This window comes from Mesoplodon mirus, assembly GCF_964341445.2.
Source record: "Mesoplodon mirus genome assembly, chromosome: 14".
Taxonomy (NCBI): domain Eukaryota; kingdom Metazoa; phylum Chordata; class Mammalia; order Artiodactyla; family Ziphiidae; genus Mesoplodon; species Mesoplodon mirus.
This window is the reverse complement of record NC_138990.1, coordinates 75,702,272-75,719,523: the sequence shown is the minus strand read 5'-3', so window position 1 is coordinate 75,719,523 and position 17,252 is coordinate 75,702,272. Positions and strand designations below refer to the sequence as shown.

Genomic DNA, 17,252 nt, shown 5'->3' with positions numbered 1-17,252 from the left:
TAGGACAGCTGATGAACAAATCTCATATTTCCTACCTATATACTTTTGTTCAAGCTACTCCATCTGCTTCAGTCTTTTTTTTTCCTATGTAACTGATGGAATGTTACCTATCATTCGAAAATCTAACTTAGATGCTACTTCTTTCTGGATACGAAGAGTCAAAAAATATAAGCTTCACTTCTGAGCTGAGATAATACTCTGTACCAGTTGACAGAGTAAAGCCTTAACAGTCAAATATGCCTGGTTTTGTTTCTTGTCTGGCTTATTAAAGATGTGACCTTGAGCAAGAGACTTCTCTGAACCTCAGTTTTATCAAGAGTAAAATGAGGATAATTTCTCTTAGAATTGCTGTAAGAATTAAATGAGTAAAATACATGAAATACTTAGCACAGTGTCTTGCATATAAAAAAGGCTCAATAAGAAATACAGTCCTGCAGCCTGTGAAACAAAAACCACATTCACAGATAGACATGATGAAAAGGCAGAGGGCTATGTACCAAATGAAGGAACAAGATAAAATCCCAGAAAAACAACTAAATGAAGTGGAGATAAGCAACCGTGCAGAAAAAGAATTCCGAATAACGATAGTGAAGATGATCCAGGACCTCGGAAAAAGAATGGAGGCAAAGATCGAGAAGATGCAAGAAATGTTTAACAAAGATCTAGAAGAATTAAAGAACAAACAAACAGAGATGAACAACACAATAACTGAAATGAAAAATACACTAGAAGAAATCAACAGCAGAATAACTGAGGCAGAAGAACGGATAAGTGACCTGGAAGACAGAATGGTGGAATTCACTGCTGCAGCACAGAATAAAGAAAAAAGAATGAAAAGAAATGAAGACAGCCTAAGAGACCTCTGGGACAACATTAAACACAATAACATTCGCAGTATAGGGGTCCCAGAAGGAGAAGAGAGAGAGAGAAAGGACCCGAGAAAATATTTGAAGAGATTATAGTCGAAAACTTCCCTAACATGGGAAAGGAAATAGCCACCCAAGTCCAGGAAGCAGAGAGAGTCCCATACAGGATAAACCCAAGGAGAAAAACGCCAAGACACATAGTAATCAAATTGGCAAAAATTAAAGTCAAAGAAAAATTATTGAAAGCAGCAAGGGAAAAATAACAAATAACATACAAGGGAACTCCCATAAGATTAACAGCTGATTTCTCAGCAGAAACTCTACAAGCCAGAAGGGAGTGGCATGATATACTTAAAGTGATGAAAGGAAAAAACCTAAAACCAAGATTACTCTACCCAGCAAGGATCTAATTCAGATTAGATGGAGAAATCAAAAGCTTTACAGACAAGCAAAAGCTAAGAGAATTCAGCACCACCAAACCAGCTCTACAACAATTGCTAAAGGAATTTCTCTAAGTGGGAAACACAAGACAAGAAAGGGACCTACAAAAACAAACCCAAAACAATTAAGAAAATGGTAATAAGAACATACATATCAATAATTACCTTAAACGTGAATGGATTAAATGCTCCAACCAAAAGACACAGGCTTGCGGAATGGATACAAAAACAATACCCATATATATACTGTCTACAAAAGACCCACTTCAGACCTAGGGACACAATCAGACTGAAAGTGAGGGGATGGAAAAAGATATTCCATGCAAATGGAAATCAAAAGAAAGCTGGAGTAGCAACACTCATATCAGATAAAATAGACTTTAAAATAAAGAATGTTGCAAGAGGCAAGGAGGACACTACATAATGATCAAGGGATCAGTCCAAGAAGATATAACAATTATAAATATATATGCACCCAACGTAGGAGCACCTCAATACATAAGGCAAGTGCTAACAGCTCTAAAAGAGGAAATCGACAGTAACACAATAATAGTGGGGGACTTTAACACCTCACTTACACCAATGGACAGATCATCCAAAAGGAAATTAAAAAGGAAACCCAACCTTTAAATGACACAAGAGACCAGATAGATTTAACTGATATTTATAGGACATTCCACCCAAAAACCACAGATTACACTTTCTTCTCAAGTGCGCACAGAACATTCTCCAGGATAGATCACATCTTGGGTCACAAATCAAGCCTCAGTAAATTTAAGAAAATTGAAATCATATCAAGCATCTTTTCTGTCCACAACGTTATGAGATTAGAAATCAATTACAGGGAAAAAAACGTAAAAAGCAGAAACACATGGAGGCGAAACAATACGTTACTAAATAACCAAGAGATCACTGAAGAAATCAAAGAGGAAATAAAAAAATACCTAGAGACAAATGACAATGAAAACTCGACAATCCAAAACCTATGGGATGCAGCAAAAGCAGTTCTAAGAGGGAAGTTTATAGCTATACAAGCCTACCTCAAGAAACAAGAAAAATCTCAAACAAACAATCTAACATTACATCTAAAGGAACCAGAGAAAAAAGAACAAACAAAACCCAAAGTTAGCAGAAGGGAAGAAATCATAGAGATCAGAGCAGAAGTAAATGAAATAGAAACAAAGAAAACAATAGCAAAGATCAATAAAAGTAAAAGCTGGTTCTTTGAGAAGATAAACAAAATTGATAACCCATTAGCCAGACTCATCAAGAAAAGGAGGGAGAGGACTCAAATCAATAAAATTAGAAATGAAAGAGGAGAAATCACAACTGACACTGCAGAAATACAAAGGATTATAAGAGATTACTACAAGCAACTCTATGTCAATAAAATGGACAACCTGGAAGAAATGGACAAATTCTTAGAAAGGTATAACCTTCCAAGACTGAACCAGGAAGAAATAGAAAATATGAACAGACCAATCACAAGTAATGAAATTGAAACTGTGATTAAAAATCTTCCAACAAACAAAAGTCCAGGACCAGATGGCTTCACAGGTGAATTCTATCAAACATTTAGAGACGAGCTTAACACCCATCCTTCTCAAACTCGTCCAAAAAATTGCAGAGGAAGGAACATTCCCAAACTCATTCTATGAGGCCACCATCACCCTGATACCAAAACCAGACAAAGATACTACAAAAAGAGAAAATTACACACCAATATCACTGATGAATATAGATGCAAAAATCCTCAACAAAATACTAGCAAACAGAATCCAACAACACATTAAAAGGATCATACACCATGATCAAATGGGATTTATCCCAGGAATGCAAGGATTCTTCAATATATGCAAATCAATCAATGCGATACACCATATTAACAAATTGAAGAAGAAAAACCATATGATCATCTCAATAGATGCAGAAAAAGCTTTTGACAAAATTCAACACTCATTTATGATAAAAACTCTCTAGAAAGTGGGCACAGAGGGAACCTACCTCAACATAATAAAGGCCATATATGACAAACACACAGCAAACATCATTCTCAATGGTGAAAAACTGAAAGCATTTCCTCTAAGATCAGGAACAAGACAAGGATGTCCACTCTCACCACTATTATTCAACATAGTTTTGGAAGTCCTAGCCACAGCAGTCAGAGAAGAAAAAGAAAGAAAAGGAATACAAATTGGAAAAGAAGAAGTAAAACTGTCACTGTTTGCAGATGACGTGATACTATACATAGAGAATCCTAAAGATGCCGCCAGGAAACTACTAGAGCTAATCAATGAGTCTGGTAAAGTTGCAGGATACAAAATTAATGCACAGAAATCTCTTGCATTCCTATACACTAATGATGAAAAATCTAAGAGAAATTAAGGAAACACTCCCATTTACCACTGCAACAAAAAGAATAAAATACCTGGGAATAAACCTACCTAGGGAGACAAAAGACCTGTATGCAGAAAACTATAAGACACTGATGAAAGAAATTAAAGATGATACCAACAGATGGAGAGATATACCATGTTCTTGGATTAAAAGAATCAATACTGTGAAAATGATGATACCACCCAAAGCAACCTACAGATTCAATGCAATCCCTACCAAATTACCAATGGCATTTTTTACAGAACTAGAACAAAAAATCTTAAAATTTGTATGGAGACACAAAAGACCCTGAATAGCCAAAGCAGTCTCGAGGGGAAAAAACAGAGCTGGAGGAATCAGACTCCCTGACTTGAGACTATACTACAAAGTTACAGTAATCAAGACAATATGGTACTGGCACAAAAACAGAAATATAGATCAATGGAACACAACAGAAAGCCCAGAGATAAACCCACACACCTATGGTCAACTAATCTATGACAAAGGAGGCAAGGATATACAATGGAGAAAAGACAGTCTCTTCAATAAGTGGTGCTGGGAAAACTGGACAGCTACATGTAAAAGAATGAAATTAGAACACTACCTAACACCATACACAAAAATAAACTCAAAATGGATTAGAGACCTAAATATAAGAATGGACACTGTAAAACTCTTAGAGGAAAACATAGGAAAAACAGTCTTTCATGCAAATCACAGCAAGATCTTTTTTGATCCACCTCCTAGAGTAATGGAAAGAAAAACAAAAATAAACAAATGGGACCTAATGAAACTTAAAAGCTTTTGCACAGCAAAGGAAACCATAAACAAGACGAAAAGACAACCCTCAGAATTGGAGAAAATATTTGCAAGTGAATCAACGGACAAAGGATTAATCTCCAAAATATATAAACAGCTCATGCAACTCAATATTAAAAATAGAAACAACCCAATCAAAAAATGGGCAGAAGACCTAAATAGACATTTCTCCAAAGAGGACATACAGATAGCCAAGAGGCACATGAAAAGCTGTTCAACATCACTAATTATTAGAGAAATGCAAATCAAAACTACAATGAGGTATCACCTCACACCAGTTAGAATGGGCATCATCAGAAAATCTACAAACAACAAATGCTGGAGAGGGTGTGGAGAAAAGGGAACCCTCCTGCACTGCTGGTGGGAACGTAAATTGATACAGCCACTATGGAGAACAGTATGGAGGTTCCTTAAAAAACTAAAAATAGAATTACCATATGACCCAGCAATCCCACTAATGGGCATATACCAAGAGAAAACCATAATTCAAAAAGACACATGCACCCCAATGTTCATTGCTGTGCTATTTACAATAGCCAGGTCATGGACGCAACCTAAATGCCCATCAACAGATGAATGGATTAAGAAGATGTGGTACATATATGCAATGGAATATTACTCAGCCATAAAAAGGAACGAAATTGGGTCATTTGTAGAGACGTGGATGAATCTAGCGACTGTCATTCAGAGTGAAGTATGTCCGAAAGAGAAAAACAAATATCGTATATTAACACATATATGTGGAACCTAGAAAAATGGTAGAGATGAACCAGTTTGCAGGGCAGAAATTGAGACACAGGTGTAGAGAACAGATGTATGGACACCAAGGGGTAAAGCAGCGGAGGGTGGTGGTGGGGGTGGTGGTGTGATGAATTGGGAGATTGGGATTGACCTGTATACACTGATGTGTATAAAATGGATGAGTAATAAGAATCTGCTGTATAAAAAAATAATTAAAATAAAATTCAAGAAAATAATAATAAAAAAAGGCTTAATAAATCTTATGTTTCTCCCCAACTGTTGTACTACTTACACTCTTTATGCCTCATTACAATTACCTATTTATGTGTCTCGCCCACCTCTCTCCCAGTAAGTTTTAGAAAGATAAAGGGATTATGCCCTATGTTATCTTTGTATCTTCCACAGCATCAAGTTCAGTGACTTGTGAACAGTAGTTAAGTAATGTGTGCTGTTAAACTGAACTAACAAAGAATAAATCAACAAGCCTGTTTTTTTACATGTTCCTCTTCCAGTTTTGAAGTTCTTAACTGAAAATATAACTGGATCAAAATATTAAATACAAATGAATAAAGAAAGCTAATTTAATCTATTCTTGAAATTTAAGATTGTTATATGGTTTTTTAACCCATTTTATTACTCTTACCTGTAACTTCATCACTGTGAGTAGACAGCAGTTTCCAGATGAGGTAAGGACCACCAAGGATAACAGCAAAGAACAAGAATATTGGCCAAGATTTTGCTGAGTTAGTTGCTCTGTCCTCAGCACCAAGGCAAGCCACAGTTCCTTCACTTTCTGCCCACAGGTCCTCATTCTCAGAGTCCCTTCTTAAACCTACCATCCATTGTAACCGTCTGTAAAGATACCTTATAGTCCTAACTAATGCAAAAGCTGAAAAAACCTTTGTGAAGTGTATTTTTAATCGGGAAAAGTGGTTTGCCACATCCAATACAGCCCTGAAACTGTTATAGACAGCTGAAAAGGTAGCATCCATCATCATGCTGACAGAGGCAAATGCATGCACAATACTTTCAATGGACTGAAATGCACCTCTGCTGCTTTCTTCAGCTTGCTGAACAAATCTACTAGGTGGATGATCATCTATACGAAGGCGGTTATAGCCCAACCCATTATACCCATAACTATAAGGGCTATAGCTTCCATAAAATGAATTTCCATAGGCACCATATCCAGAAGAAAATGAACTGTAAGCAGGTCTGAAAGTGTTCATATTACTGCTTCCTGTCTGCTGGGATGGCCTTGGAAGAATAGGCGGTGGCACTCTGGTAAGTGTTGGTTGTCCAGGTCTTGTCAATAAAGTAGGACCCAAATCAGCAGATCTAAAACCAAAAAGGATTCAAAGTTGTAACTTAAGCACACAATAAATTCATTCAAAGTAACTATTAAACACTTTGTATATACCTAGTGTTACGACAGATCCTACTAAAGATGTCTTAAGAGTAAGGAATAGTCTCTAATAACCAGATGCTTAGAATCTGTGTTAAGACAAAATGGAGGGACTTCCCTGGTGGCACAGTGGTTGGGAGTCCGCCTGCCAATGCGGGGGACACGGGTTCGGGCCCTGGTCTGGGAGGATCCCACATGCCGCGGAGCAGCTGGGCCCGTGCACCACAACTACTGAGCCTGCGGTCTAGAGCCCATGAGCTACTACTGAAGCCCGTGTGCCTAGAGACTGTGTTCCACAGCGAGAGAGGCCACTGCAATGAGAACCCCAGGCATCTCAACAAAGAGTAGCCCCCGCTCACCGCAACAAAGACCCGACGCAGCCAAAAATAAATAAATAAATTTATTTTTTTTAAAAAAAGACAAAATGAATAAGATAAAATAGCTGACTGAACTCTATATTCTTGTTTACTTATGCTGCATTATTAGTAGTATCTTCAACCTTTGGTTTCTTTTTAAGACACATGTCCATTTCCTCAGAGTTAGTCACAACTCGATATCTATCCATCCTTACACCTAAATGGTACTATCTTAATTACCATAGTTTTATAATAGGTCTTAATATCCAATAAGACAAATCTTCCTACGCTATTCTTCATCTTCAAGAGTGTCTTGGCTATTTGACCCTTTGAATATCCATATATATTTTAGAATCAGAGTTTGAAGTTCTACACTGTTCTCCCCACAAAAGCCCTTTTGAGATTCTGGTTTGGGATTACATTAAATTCGTAGATTAATTTGAGGTAGTCGACATCTCCATTATATTGAGAGTTTCAACTCAACATAGCATATCCTCCATTTACTTATGTCTTTTAAAGATTTTTCTTAATAATGTTTTTTTAAAATAACCACTGAGGGACTTCCCTGGTGGTGAAGTGGTTAAGAATCCACCTGCCAAAGCAGGGGACAGGGGTTCGTGCCCTGGTTCGGGAAGATCCCGCATGCCATGGAGCAACTAAGCCTGTGAGCCACAGCTACTGAGCCTGCGCTCTAGAGGCCGCAAGCCACAACTACTGAGCCCATGCACCACAACTACTGAAGCCCGCGTACCTAAAGCCTACGCTCTGTAATGAGAAGCCACATCAGTGAGAAGCCTGCGTGCACACTGCAACAAAGAGTAGCCCCTGCTCGTGCAACTAGAGAAAGCCTATGCACAGCAATCAAGACCCAACACAGCCAAAAATAAATAAATTAATTAAAAAATAAATAAAATAACCACTGAGTCTCAATGTTTTATAGTTTACTGTGTGGAGGTCTTTCTTTAGATTTATTTCTATATATTTGATTTTTTGATGCCATTGTAAACGGTGTCTTTCTAAAATTTCACTTTTTTGCTGTTATATAGAAATAATCGATAAAAAAAATATGGTCCTTATATCTAGCAACCTTATTTTGGATTCTTCTTTTGTATTTTCTAGAATCTTAAGGATCTGCAGTCATATTGTATGTGAATAACGATAGGTTATTTCTTCCTTTTTTCAATTCTTACAGCTTTGATTATTAAGGTATTCACCTAGGACCTGCAGTACAATCTTGAATAGAAGGGATGATAGAAGGTATCCCAGTCTCATTCCTAATCTCAAAGGGAAAACTTTCAAGACGTCACCAATAATTATCATGTTTGCTGTAGGTTTGTTGTAGATTTAGTAGTTCCTTTTCTATTTCTTTTCGAAAAATTTTTTTTACCACGAATGAATGCTGAATTTTATCAAATGATTCCTTAGCACCTATCAAGATGATTATATGAATTTTTTCCTTTACTGTCTATGATGAATTTACATTCATTTTCAAATGTTAAAGCCAACCTGCATTCCTGAAGTAGAATCAAGTAGGCCACAATATATTTCTCAATTTGGTTTGCCAATATTTTATTGAAGATTTTTTTATATCTATGTTCATGAATGAGACTGTCCTAATATGCTTTTATTGTAAACGTCTTTGTCAGGTTTGGACATCAAGGTTGAACTGGCCTCTTAAAAAGAGTTGGGGGAGTATTTCACTCTTTTCTATACTCTAGAAAAGTTAATTATTTCTTCCTTAAAGGTTTCTAGAGTTTACCAGTGAATCATATGGGCTTGGAATTCTCCTACTGGGAAGAATTTTCATTATAAATTTAATTTCTTTAGTATCATGCTACTTAAAATGTGGTCTATGGACCAGTGTTATTTTATGAACCATTTTATACCAATCTATAATAAGAAAAGTACAGAAAACGAGATTGTGTTTAAGTAATTTGACACCGCTATGATATTTTTACTGTATTTTATAAAAAGTATTGGCCATCATCACAAATATTTTGAGAAGCACTGCTTCAAGTGTTAAAGGACTATTTATCTTTTCTATCTGTAAAATATACCTTGCTTCATCCTCTAAATCTCTTCCCTTCCTTTCTGTATTTTCCTGTCCTTTTGTCTCTTTGTACTTCCTTCTAGATATTTTCTTCCCAACTATTCTTTTTTTTTTTAATTTTTATTTTATTTATTTATTTTTGTCTGCGTTGGGTCTTCGTTGCTGCACACGGGCTTTCTCTAGATGCTGCGAGCGGGGGCTACTCTTCATTGCGGTGCACGGGCTTCTCATTGTGGTGGCTTCTCTTGTTGCGGAGCATGGGCTCTAGGCACGCAGGCTTCAGTAGTTGTGGCACGTGGGTTCAGTAGTTGTGGATCGCGGGCTCTAGAGCACGGGCTCTAGAGCGCAGGCTCAGTAGTCGTGGCGCACGGGCTTAGTTGCTCTGCGGCATGTGGGATCTTCCTGGACCAGGGTTCAAACCTGTGTCCCCTGCATTGGCAGGCGGATTCTTAACCACTGTGCCACCAGGGAAGCCCTCCAACTATTCTTTAGGTCACTGCTACTCAAGGGGTCAATCCGCAAGATAAGGAGCTTGCACTATAATGTAAATCAACAAATTCTTTCTTCACAGAGAAAGTTTTGCTATCAAGAAAATGCCACCTGAGGGCTTCCCTGGTGGCGCAGTGGTTGAGAGTCCACCTGCCTATGCAGGGGACACGGGTTCGTGCCCCGGTCTGGGAAGATCCCACGTGCCGCAGAGCAGCTAGGCCCGTGAGCCATGGCCGCTGAGCCTGCGCGTCCGGAGCCTGTGCTCTGCAATGGGAGAGGCCACAACAGCGAGAGGCCCACACACCGCAAAAAAAAAAAAAAAAAAAAGAAAATGCCACTTGAGTGGTGGAGGGATAAATTGGAAGATTGGGATTGACATATACACACTACTATATATAAAATAGATAACTAATAAGGACCCTACTGTACAGCACAGGGAACTCTATTCAGTACTCTGTAATAGCCTATATGGGAAAAGAATCTAAAAAAGAGTGGATATATTTATATGTATAACTGATTCACTTTGCTGCACACCTGAAACTAATACAACATTGTAAACAACTATACTCCAATAAAAATTTTTAAAAAAAAGAAAAGAAAAGAAAATGCCAGTTGAACTAAATGGTGTGCTCAGGGTCAATTTGTTCTACATCTGACACACATTTCCTATCTTGTTGTGGACTGTTACTATACAGTTCAAAAAATAGCAGCCAGCCCATAGACTCTCAGTAGCTACAGAACACACTTCGAGTAGTACTGCTCTAAGTCACTAATTCCCTATGTAATGGTGTCTAATCTGTTTCTAAACCCAACGAGTTCTCAATTTTGGTTACTGTATTTTTTGTTCTAGAAATTCCTTTCCTCTCTTAATAGTTTCCAATTCTCTGCCAAAATTCTTCATCTTCTCTTTTATTGCCCTCAACATATTAAAGATAATTTAAAGTCTCTTTGCTAACTCCAATATCTACAGTCCCTATGAATTTGTTTTTCCAGATGTTAACTTAGCTGCCATTTATGTTACATAATGTCCTCCTGAGTCTGGCTATTTGATTTTGCTGTGCGTCAGCAGTTATTATTGTAGCAGTAATTTGAGATTCTGGATGATGTTCTCTTTCTCCAGATGTGTTTCATTCTGGATATTGTTTCATTTTTTTTAATTGAAATGTAGTTGATTTACAATGTTGTGTTAGTTGCAGGGGTACAGCAAAGTGATTCAGATATATATATATATATATATATATATATACACACACACACACACACACACATATAAAACTGAATATGTATATTCTTTTTCAGATTCTTTTCTATTTTAGGTTATTACAAGATATTGAATATAGTTCCCTGTGCTATACATTAGTTCCCTGTGCTATACAATAGGTCCTTGTTGTTTATCTATTTTATATATAGTAATATGTATCTGGATATTGTTTTCTGGACTATTCTCTAATTTGGTTCAGGCAGGCTGCTAAGGCTACTATCAATTCATGATGTCCCTAATTTAATTTCAGGAATTGATGATTTGAAGCTGGGCTTCTGTTCCTATAAGGGCCTGTCTACTTCTTTTATACCCTTATATCTAGATATATCTTTTATACCCTTATATCTAGATGTACCTAACATTAGGTATGGGTAATTTATCAGTATCTCGTCTTGGAGGACGTCTGAACTCTAACCATGATTCAAGAGTCTGTCAAAAGTTCTACTCAACTAACTTCATTATCTAAGCTACTTCTTCTGAAATCAGCAGAAGCTTCTATGGGAAAAGTGCTTTCAAAGGCCATGCTCACCTTTATGAATTTTTAACTTTCCTGAATCTGGGCTCCATAAATCTTTATTTTCTTTTTTGCCCTATAATGCCTTCCAGATGTTTTATATTCTGCTTAGCTTTCTACTTGTCCTCAATAGTTTTTTTTTCCTAAAGTACTTATTCTGCCATCATCAAAAGTCCTTCCTATAATTCTTTGTCCATATTTTGTACAGTATCTTACATTTATTTATACATCTGACTGTTCCTCTAAATGGTGAACTCCTCAAAGGCATGGGAGCTTTCCTTGTTTCTCCATTACCTAACTATAGTGTTTAGCATATAAATAGGTACTGATACAAACACTATACTGGAGTCTTTCATTAGTAAATATTTAATACACATATATCACAAAGACTATTAATACAGATTTTTCTTTATATATCTTTGTATTGTTTCATAAGTTGTGATGAATATGTAACTTAAAAAATTATAGGGAATTAAATTTAAACATTTGGTAATAAAAAAATAAAGAGCTTTCCTCTTACTCTTCTTTGTGTGTTTTTTTTTTTTTTTTTTTTTTTTTAATTTTGGCTGCCCTGCTCAGCTTGTGCAATTTTAGTTCCCTATCAGGGACTGAACCCAGGTCTTTGGCAGTGAACGTGAGGAGTCCTAACCAGTGGACCACCAAGGAATTCCCCCTTGTTTGGTTTTAATGTGGTCTGTTTCCGGCATACACAAGTGCATTCAGTGTGCATGTACAGTCTTGCTTTCTGTTACAACAAGCAAAATAAGAACTAAAGAAGGGGCTTCCCTGGTGGCACAGTGGTTGAGAGTCCGCCTGCTGATGCAGGGGACGCAGGTTTGTGCCCCGGTCTGGGAGGATCCCACATGCCGGGGAGTGGCTGGGCCCGTGAGCCATGGCCGCTGAGCCTGCGTGTCCGAAGCCTGTGCTCCACAACGGGAGAGGCCACAACAGTGAGAGGCCCGTGTACCACCAAAAAAAAAAAAAAAAAAAGAGCTAAAGAAGCCTATGACTTAGAAGAACAAATGATTTATTCTCATTGCTGAATGTGCAGTCTCCCCCACACAACTTTTTCCCTTGAAAAGTTTCAAACAGGAAAAAAAAAAACTTGAAAGAAAAGTACAATGAATATCCACATACCTTCTATCTAGATTCAACAACTGCTATCATTTTGCCACATTTGCTTTCTCTTTATCACTCTTTAGTCTTTTAAAACTTCTTGAACTATTTGAAATTAACTTGTAGACCTAATAAATTACTCCTAAATACCTCAGCAGGCATTTCCTAAGAATAAAGATATTTTATACAAAAACATAATACTGTTTTCCCATCTTTGAAAATTAATAATTCCATATCATCTATTACCCAATTGATATTCAAAACATATCCATTACTCTCAAATATCTTTGTCTAAACAGCTTTATTGAGATAAAATTCACATACCATAAAATTCACCCATTTAAAGTGTAAAAAGCAACAGTTTTCCATATATTCACAGAGGTGTACAACTATCACCATATGCAATTTCAGAACACTTTAATCATCCCAGATAGAAATCCCATATTTATTAGCAGTCACTCCCCATTTCTTACCCTCCTCCAATCCTGGGCAATCACTAATCTACTGTCTGTCTCTATAGGTTTGCCTACTTTGGACATTTCCTATATAATCGATTCTTGTTATTTGCGATAGTGATGTTCTATAAACCTGCAAACAATGAATCAGCAAATACTGAATCACTGCTCCTGGAGGAAACAAAGGGTTAGGTTCCTTCAAGCCTCTGATCACAACATTTTCATCTACTGATCAATACATATACTTTTTAATGTATGTTTCTGTTTAAAGATACTTTATCTAATTACATTGTTGACTCATTAACAATGAATTCATGGCCAAAAGCACCACAACTCATGTCTGAACAAAGTTTATTTAATGCTAATGTTTTCTCCATATGGCCTTCTAGGAACACTTCAGCACTATGCTTAGGGGCCATTTAAAGACAGTGAAATCATCAACAAAAATGTGAAAAACGTGGCTGGCACTTAACTGATTTTGAAAAGGACACCTGTTTACAGTATGAGAGCTGAAACAAGAAGCCAGAATGTTGCTTTTTGTTCACCCTTAGCTGAGAGATGACTCAGATCTTTCACGGCTCTATGTGTGTCTGAAAAGATCATAAAAATGCCTCAAGTACTGATTTTAGGGTTACAAATAAATTTCATCGAGTAGGAGAGTTTGCAAATAATGAATCTGCAAATAATGAGGATCTACTGTAAATGAAACTTACAATATGTAGTATTTTGTGACTGGCTTCTTTCACTTAATGTTTTGAAGGTTCATCTATGTTGTAGCATGTATCAGTACCTCATTCTTTTTTATTACTGTATTATATTCATCCATACATCAGCTGATAAACATTTGGGTTGTTTCCACTTTGCGGGTATTATGACTAATGCTTCTATGAACATTTATGTACAAATTTTTGTGTGAACATATGTTTTCATGTTTCTTGGGGGTGATACTGCTGGGTCACATCGTAACTCTGTGCCAAATTGTTTTCCAAAGCAACTGTACAATTTTATGTTCCCACCAGCAGTGCATGAGGGTTTCAATTTCTCTCCATTTTGCCAACACTTGTATCTGTCTTTTTTACTATAGCCACCCTAGTGGGTGTGAAATGGTACCTCACTGTGGGTTTGATTTACATTTCCCTAATGGTTAATGATATTGAGTATCTTTTCATGTGCTTATTGGCCAGTTTTAGATCTTCCTTGGAGAAATGTCTATTCACATACTTTGTCCATTTAAAAAATTAGGTTATTTGTCTTTTTATCATTGAGTTGTAAAAGTCAAAATGTCTTTTTAGGTTTTTTTGAAACAAAAATTCAATTAAGTCTCACATATTGCATTTGGTTGGTTGTGTCCCTATTCTCATCTAAACAGAACAATAATGCCCTGGACTTTTTGAAGAGTCCAGTCAATTTCTTCTACAGTGTCCCACATTCTGGATTTGTGTTACCCATCAAATGTTGTTTAACTATCCCCTATCCTCTATACTTCCAGTTAAACTCAAAGTATAAACTGGAAGTATGAACTGGAAGTATAAACTGGAAGTATGCATCTAAAGGTTTGATCTATAGGTTTTGTCAAGCATAAATCATGAGTGAAGTTGTTTACCTCAGATTGTATTACATCATAAAAAAAGGAACAGGGACTTCCCTGGTGGTACAGTGGTTAAGAATCCGCCTGCTAATGCAGGGGACATGGGTTCGATCCCTCGTCCAGGAAGATCCCACATGCCGCGGAGCAATGAAGCCCATGCACCACAACTACTGAGCCTGCGCTCTAGAGCCCACGAGCCACAAGTACTGAGCCCATACACCGCAACTACTGAAGCCCGTGCACCTACAGCCCGTGCTCTGCAACAAGAGAAGCCACTGCAATGAGAAGCCTGCGCGCCGCAACAAAGAGTAGCCCCCACTCACTGCAACTAGAGGAAGGCCACATGCAGCAACAAAGACCCAACGCAGCCAAAAAATTAAAATTAAAATTAAAAAAAAGGAACAAAACTTTAAAAAGGGTCAGTAGACTACCAAATAGTGTAGTATATTCAGGTTTGGATGAAGCAGCTCAGAGGGTAAGTGCTCCACTCAAATGAAACTAGTTCATTGCTTGAGGCTGGGGACTGGAAAGTGCCACCTTGCCTCATAAAAATTTGCTGACAGTGGTAAAAGAGATTATAAAATTTGCTGACAACACTTTAGGATTTTTAGAAAGTTACAAAACTAAGAATGGGGGAAGACTCTGATAAAGCCTCAAACTCAGGAAATGAAACAAGTTAACAACTGACTCAATGACTTAATCTGTGATATCCTTAACTAAGCCACTTTTTACCAGATTCTTATATGGAGAGTGGACGCTGAGAGGGAGGTACAAGCAGCAGGAAGTCTACCAGATAGAAAGAGCTGAATGTAGAAGGAAAAGTGAGACAACAGAACCCCAAAATTCACACTCAAGATGGACATATCAAACATACTACACTCAAGAAGAAAAAAAAACCACAAAGAGACCAAAATAACAAAAATCAACAATAAGAATGAAAAGTCATTCAAGGAAAAACTAATTTTATATAATAGCTCATCAAAGATTCTAAATATGTTTAAAATGGTCAAAGAGATAAGCAGAACAAGAATAATGAGATTGAATGAATTGATTTTAAAAAAGTCAAAGAGATAAATGTAGCAATAACATCTGTGAAATAAAAATTGAAAATAAAACATGTAAATATGAAAAAAATTTCATTAGAAATCTTATACACAATGCCCACAGCCACAAGGCGTCTTGTAACTATGAGGCAAAAAGAAAATTAGTTGTTGTACACTAAGGAACAGAGTAGAAATATAGAACTTGTGGAATTCTACTTCAAGTAATGGTATTCTAGGTAATCAGACCAACTCTTTCACAGAAAACAATTAGAAAAGCTAGAAAAAATATAAAATTATCTGTTTAAAGCATGAGAAGACAAGACATTGAGGAATTAGAGTCAAGATCCAGGAGTAGGAGAAAACCTAGAGAGCCCATTTTACATGTTTCTCAAGGGAAGAGGGCCAATTCCAGAAGAGATGGCTGACAGGATGAGAAGTTGAGTAGAGCTTTTAATAGACTCTCTGGGCTAAGGAGACAAAAACTAGAGTTCAGAAGCCCCAAAAGAGGGACAAGATAAATGCCCACACTTCAGACTGGGACTTTAAACAGCCACATGCTAGGAGTAAGGGGGAAAAGGTTAACAAGAAATAGACTAGCCCTGGCAGAAACTGAAAACCACAATTTCAAGTTAGCTCAAATTTGAAATTATTAAAATGATCTTAGATTGCTAGTGGCCCAAGATGCCTGTCAAAAGTAAAACTCTCTGGAGGAAGGCACCATACTAGGCCTCAAATCGCCTTAAATTATCTACATACAATGGCCAGCTCTCACTGAAAAATAATTGAGCCTCTATGATGACAAAACTACATGTTAAAAAAAATGAGAGACATTAGCCAATATAAAATGATCCATATGGATGCAGATAATGGAGTTATCAGGCAGAGACTTTAAACAACTATGCTATACATATTCAAGGAAAAAAAGGCAAGACTGAGATTTTCAGAAGAGAATAGAAACTATAAAGCAGGACCAAACGGAAATTCTAAAACTAAAAAAATAACATACCTGAAACTACGAACTCAATGACTGATTCGTTTACTATCAGATTAGACACACTGAAAGAAAAATACCGGTGAACTAGAAGAGTTCAGAAGAAAACACCCAGAATGAAGCATGAGTAACAAAAGGATACATACAGAAAAGAGTGTAAGATACAGAGTGTATAGTGAAATATAGAGCATATATGTAATTGGGGTCAGAGAAAGGAAAAGAGGATGGGCAGAAGCGATATTTAAAGAAATAATGGTTGAGCCTTTCTGAAATCAATGAAAGACATCAAGTCAGATTCAAGTATCTCTATGAATCCCACCAAAAATAATATAATGAAAAATACATTGAAGCCCAACAAAGTGTAACTGCTGGGGAAAAAAAAAAAAGAGATTCCTTTCGAAGGAGCAAGAGTAAGACAGAGATGACTGAAAATGTCAGAAAGCTGACAGAGAAAAAGGAAGCCAAGAAAAGTGTAGGTCCCCTGATGACAATGGTGAGTTAGCAGATCTCTAGACTTCTTGTCAACTAAACAATAAATGCCTCTATAGTTGAAAGCACAGAAAGTCAGATATTGTTACTTGGAGCAGAACTATTCCTGATATGTTTAATAGTAGTTCCAGAAGAAGAGATGGGAAAGAATAGTGCTCAAACAATATTTAAAGATAGAATTCGTGAGAGTTTTCCTGAATTAAAGACAGACTTGAATCCTCGGATTCAACACTGTGGGTACTGAGCATGAACA

The 17,252-nt window shown here is 36.9% G+C and overlaps 1 protein-coding gene across 1 annotated transcript in view; it reads right to left on the bottom strand.

The window, feature by feature from the left end:
- The window catches only part of PEX13 (peroxisomal biogenesis factor 13), a 37,078-nt gene that overhangs the window by 12,968 nt on the left and 6,858 nt on the right, over positions 1–17,252 (bottom strand). Inside the window, exon 2 of the mRNA XM_082643327.1 lies at positions 5,886–6,580. Coding sequence (XP_082499453.1) covers positions 5,886–6,580 — 695 coding nt within the window. The remainder of the gene's footprint in view (positions 1–5,885; positions 6,581–17,252) is intronic.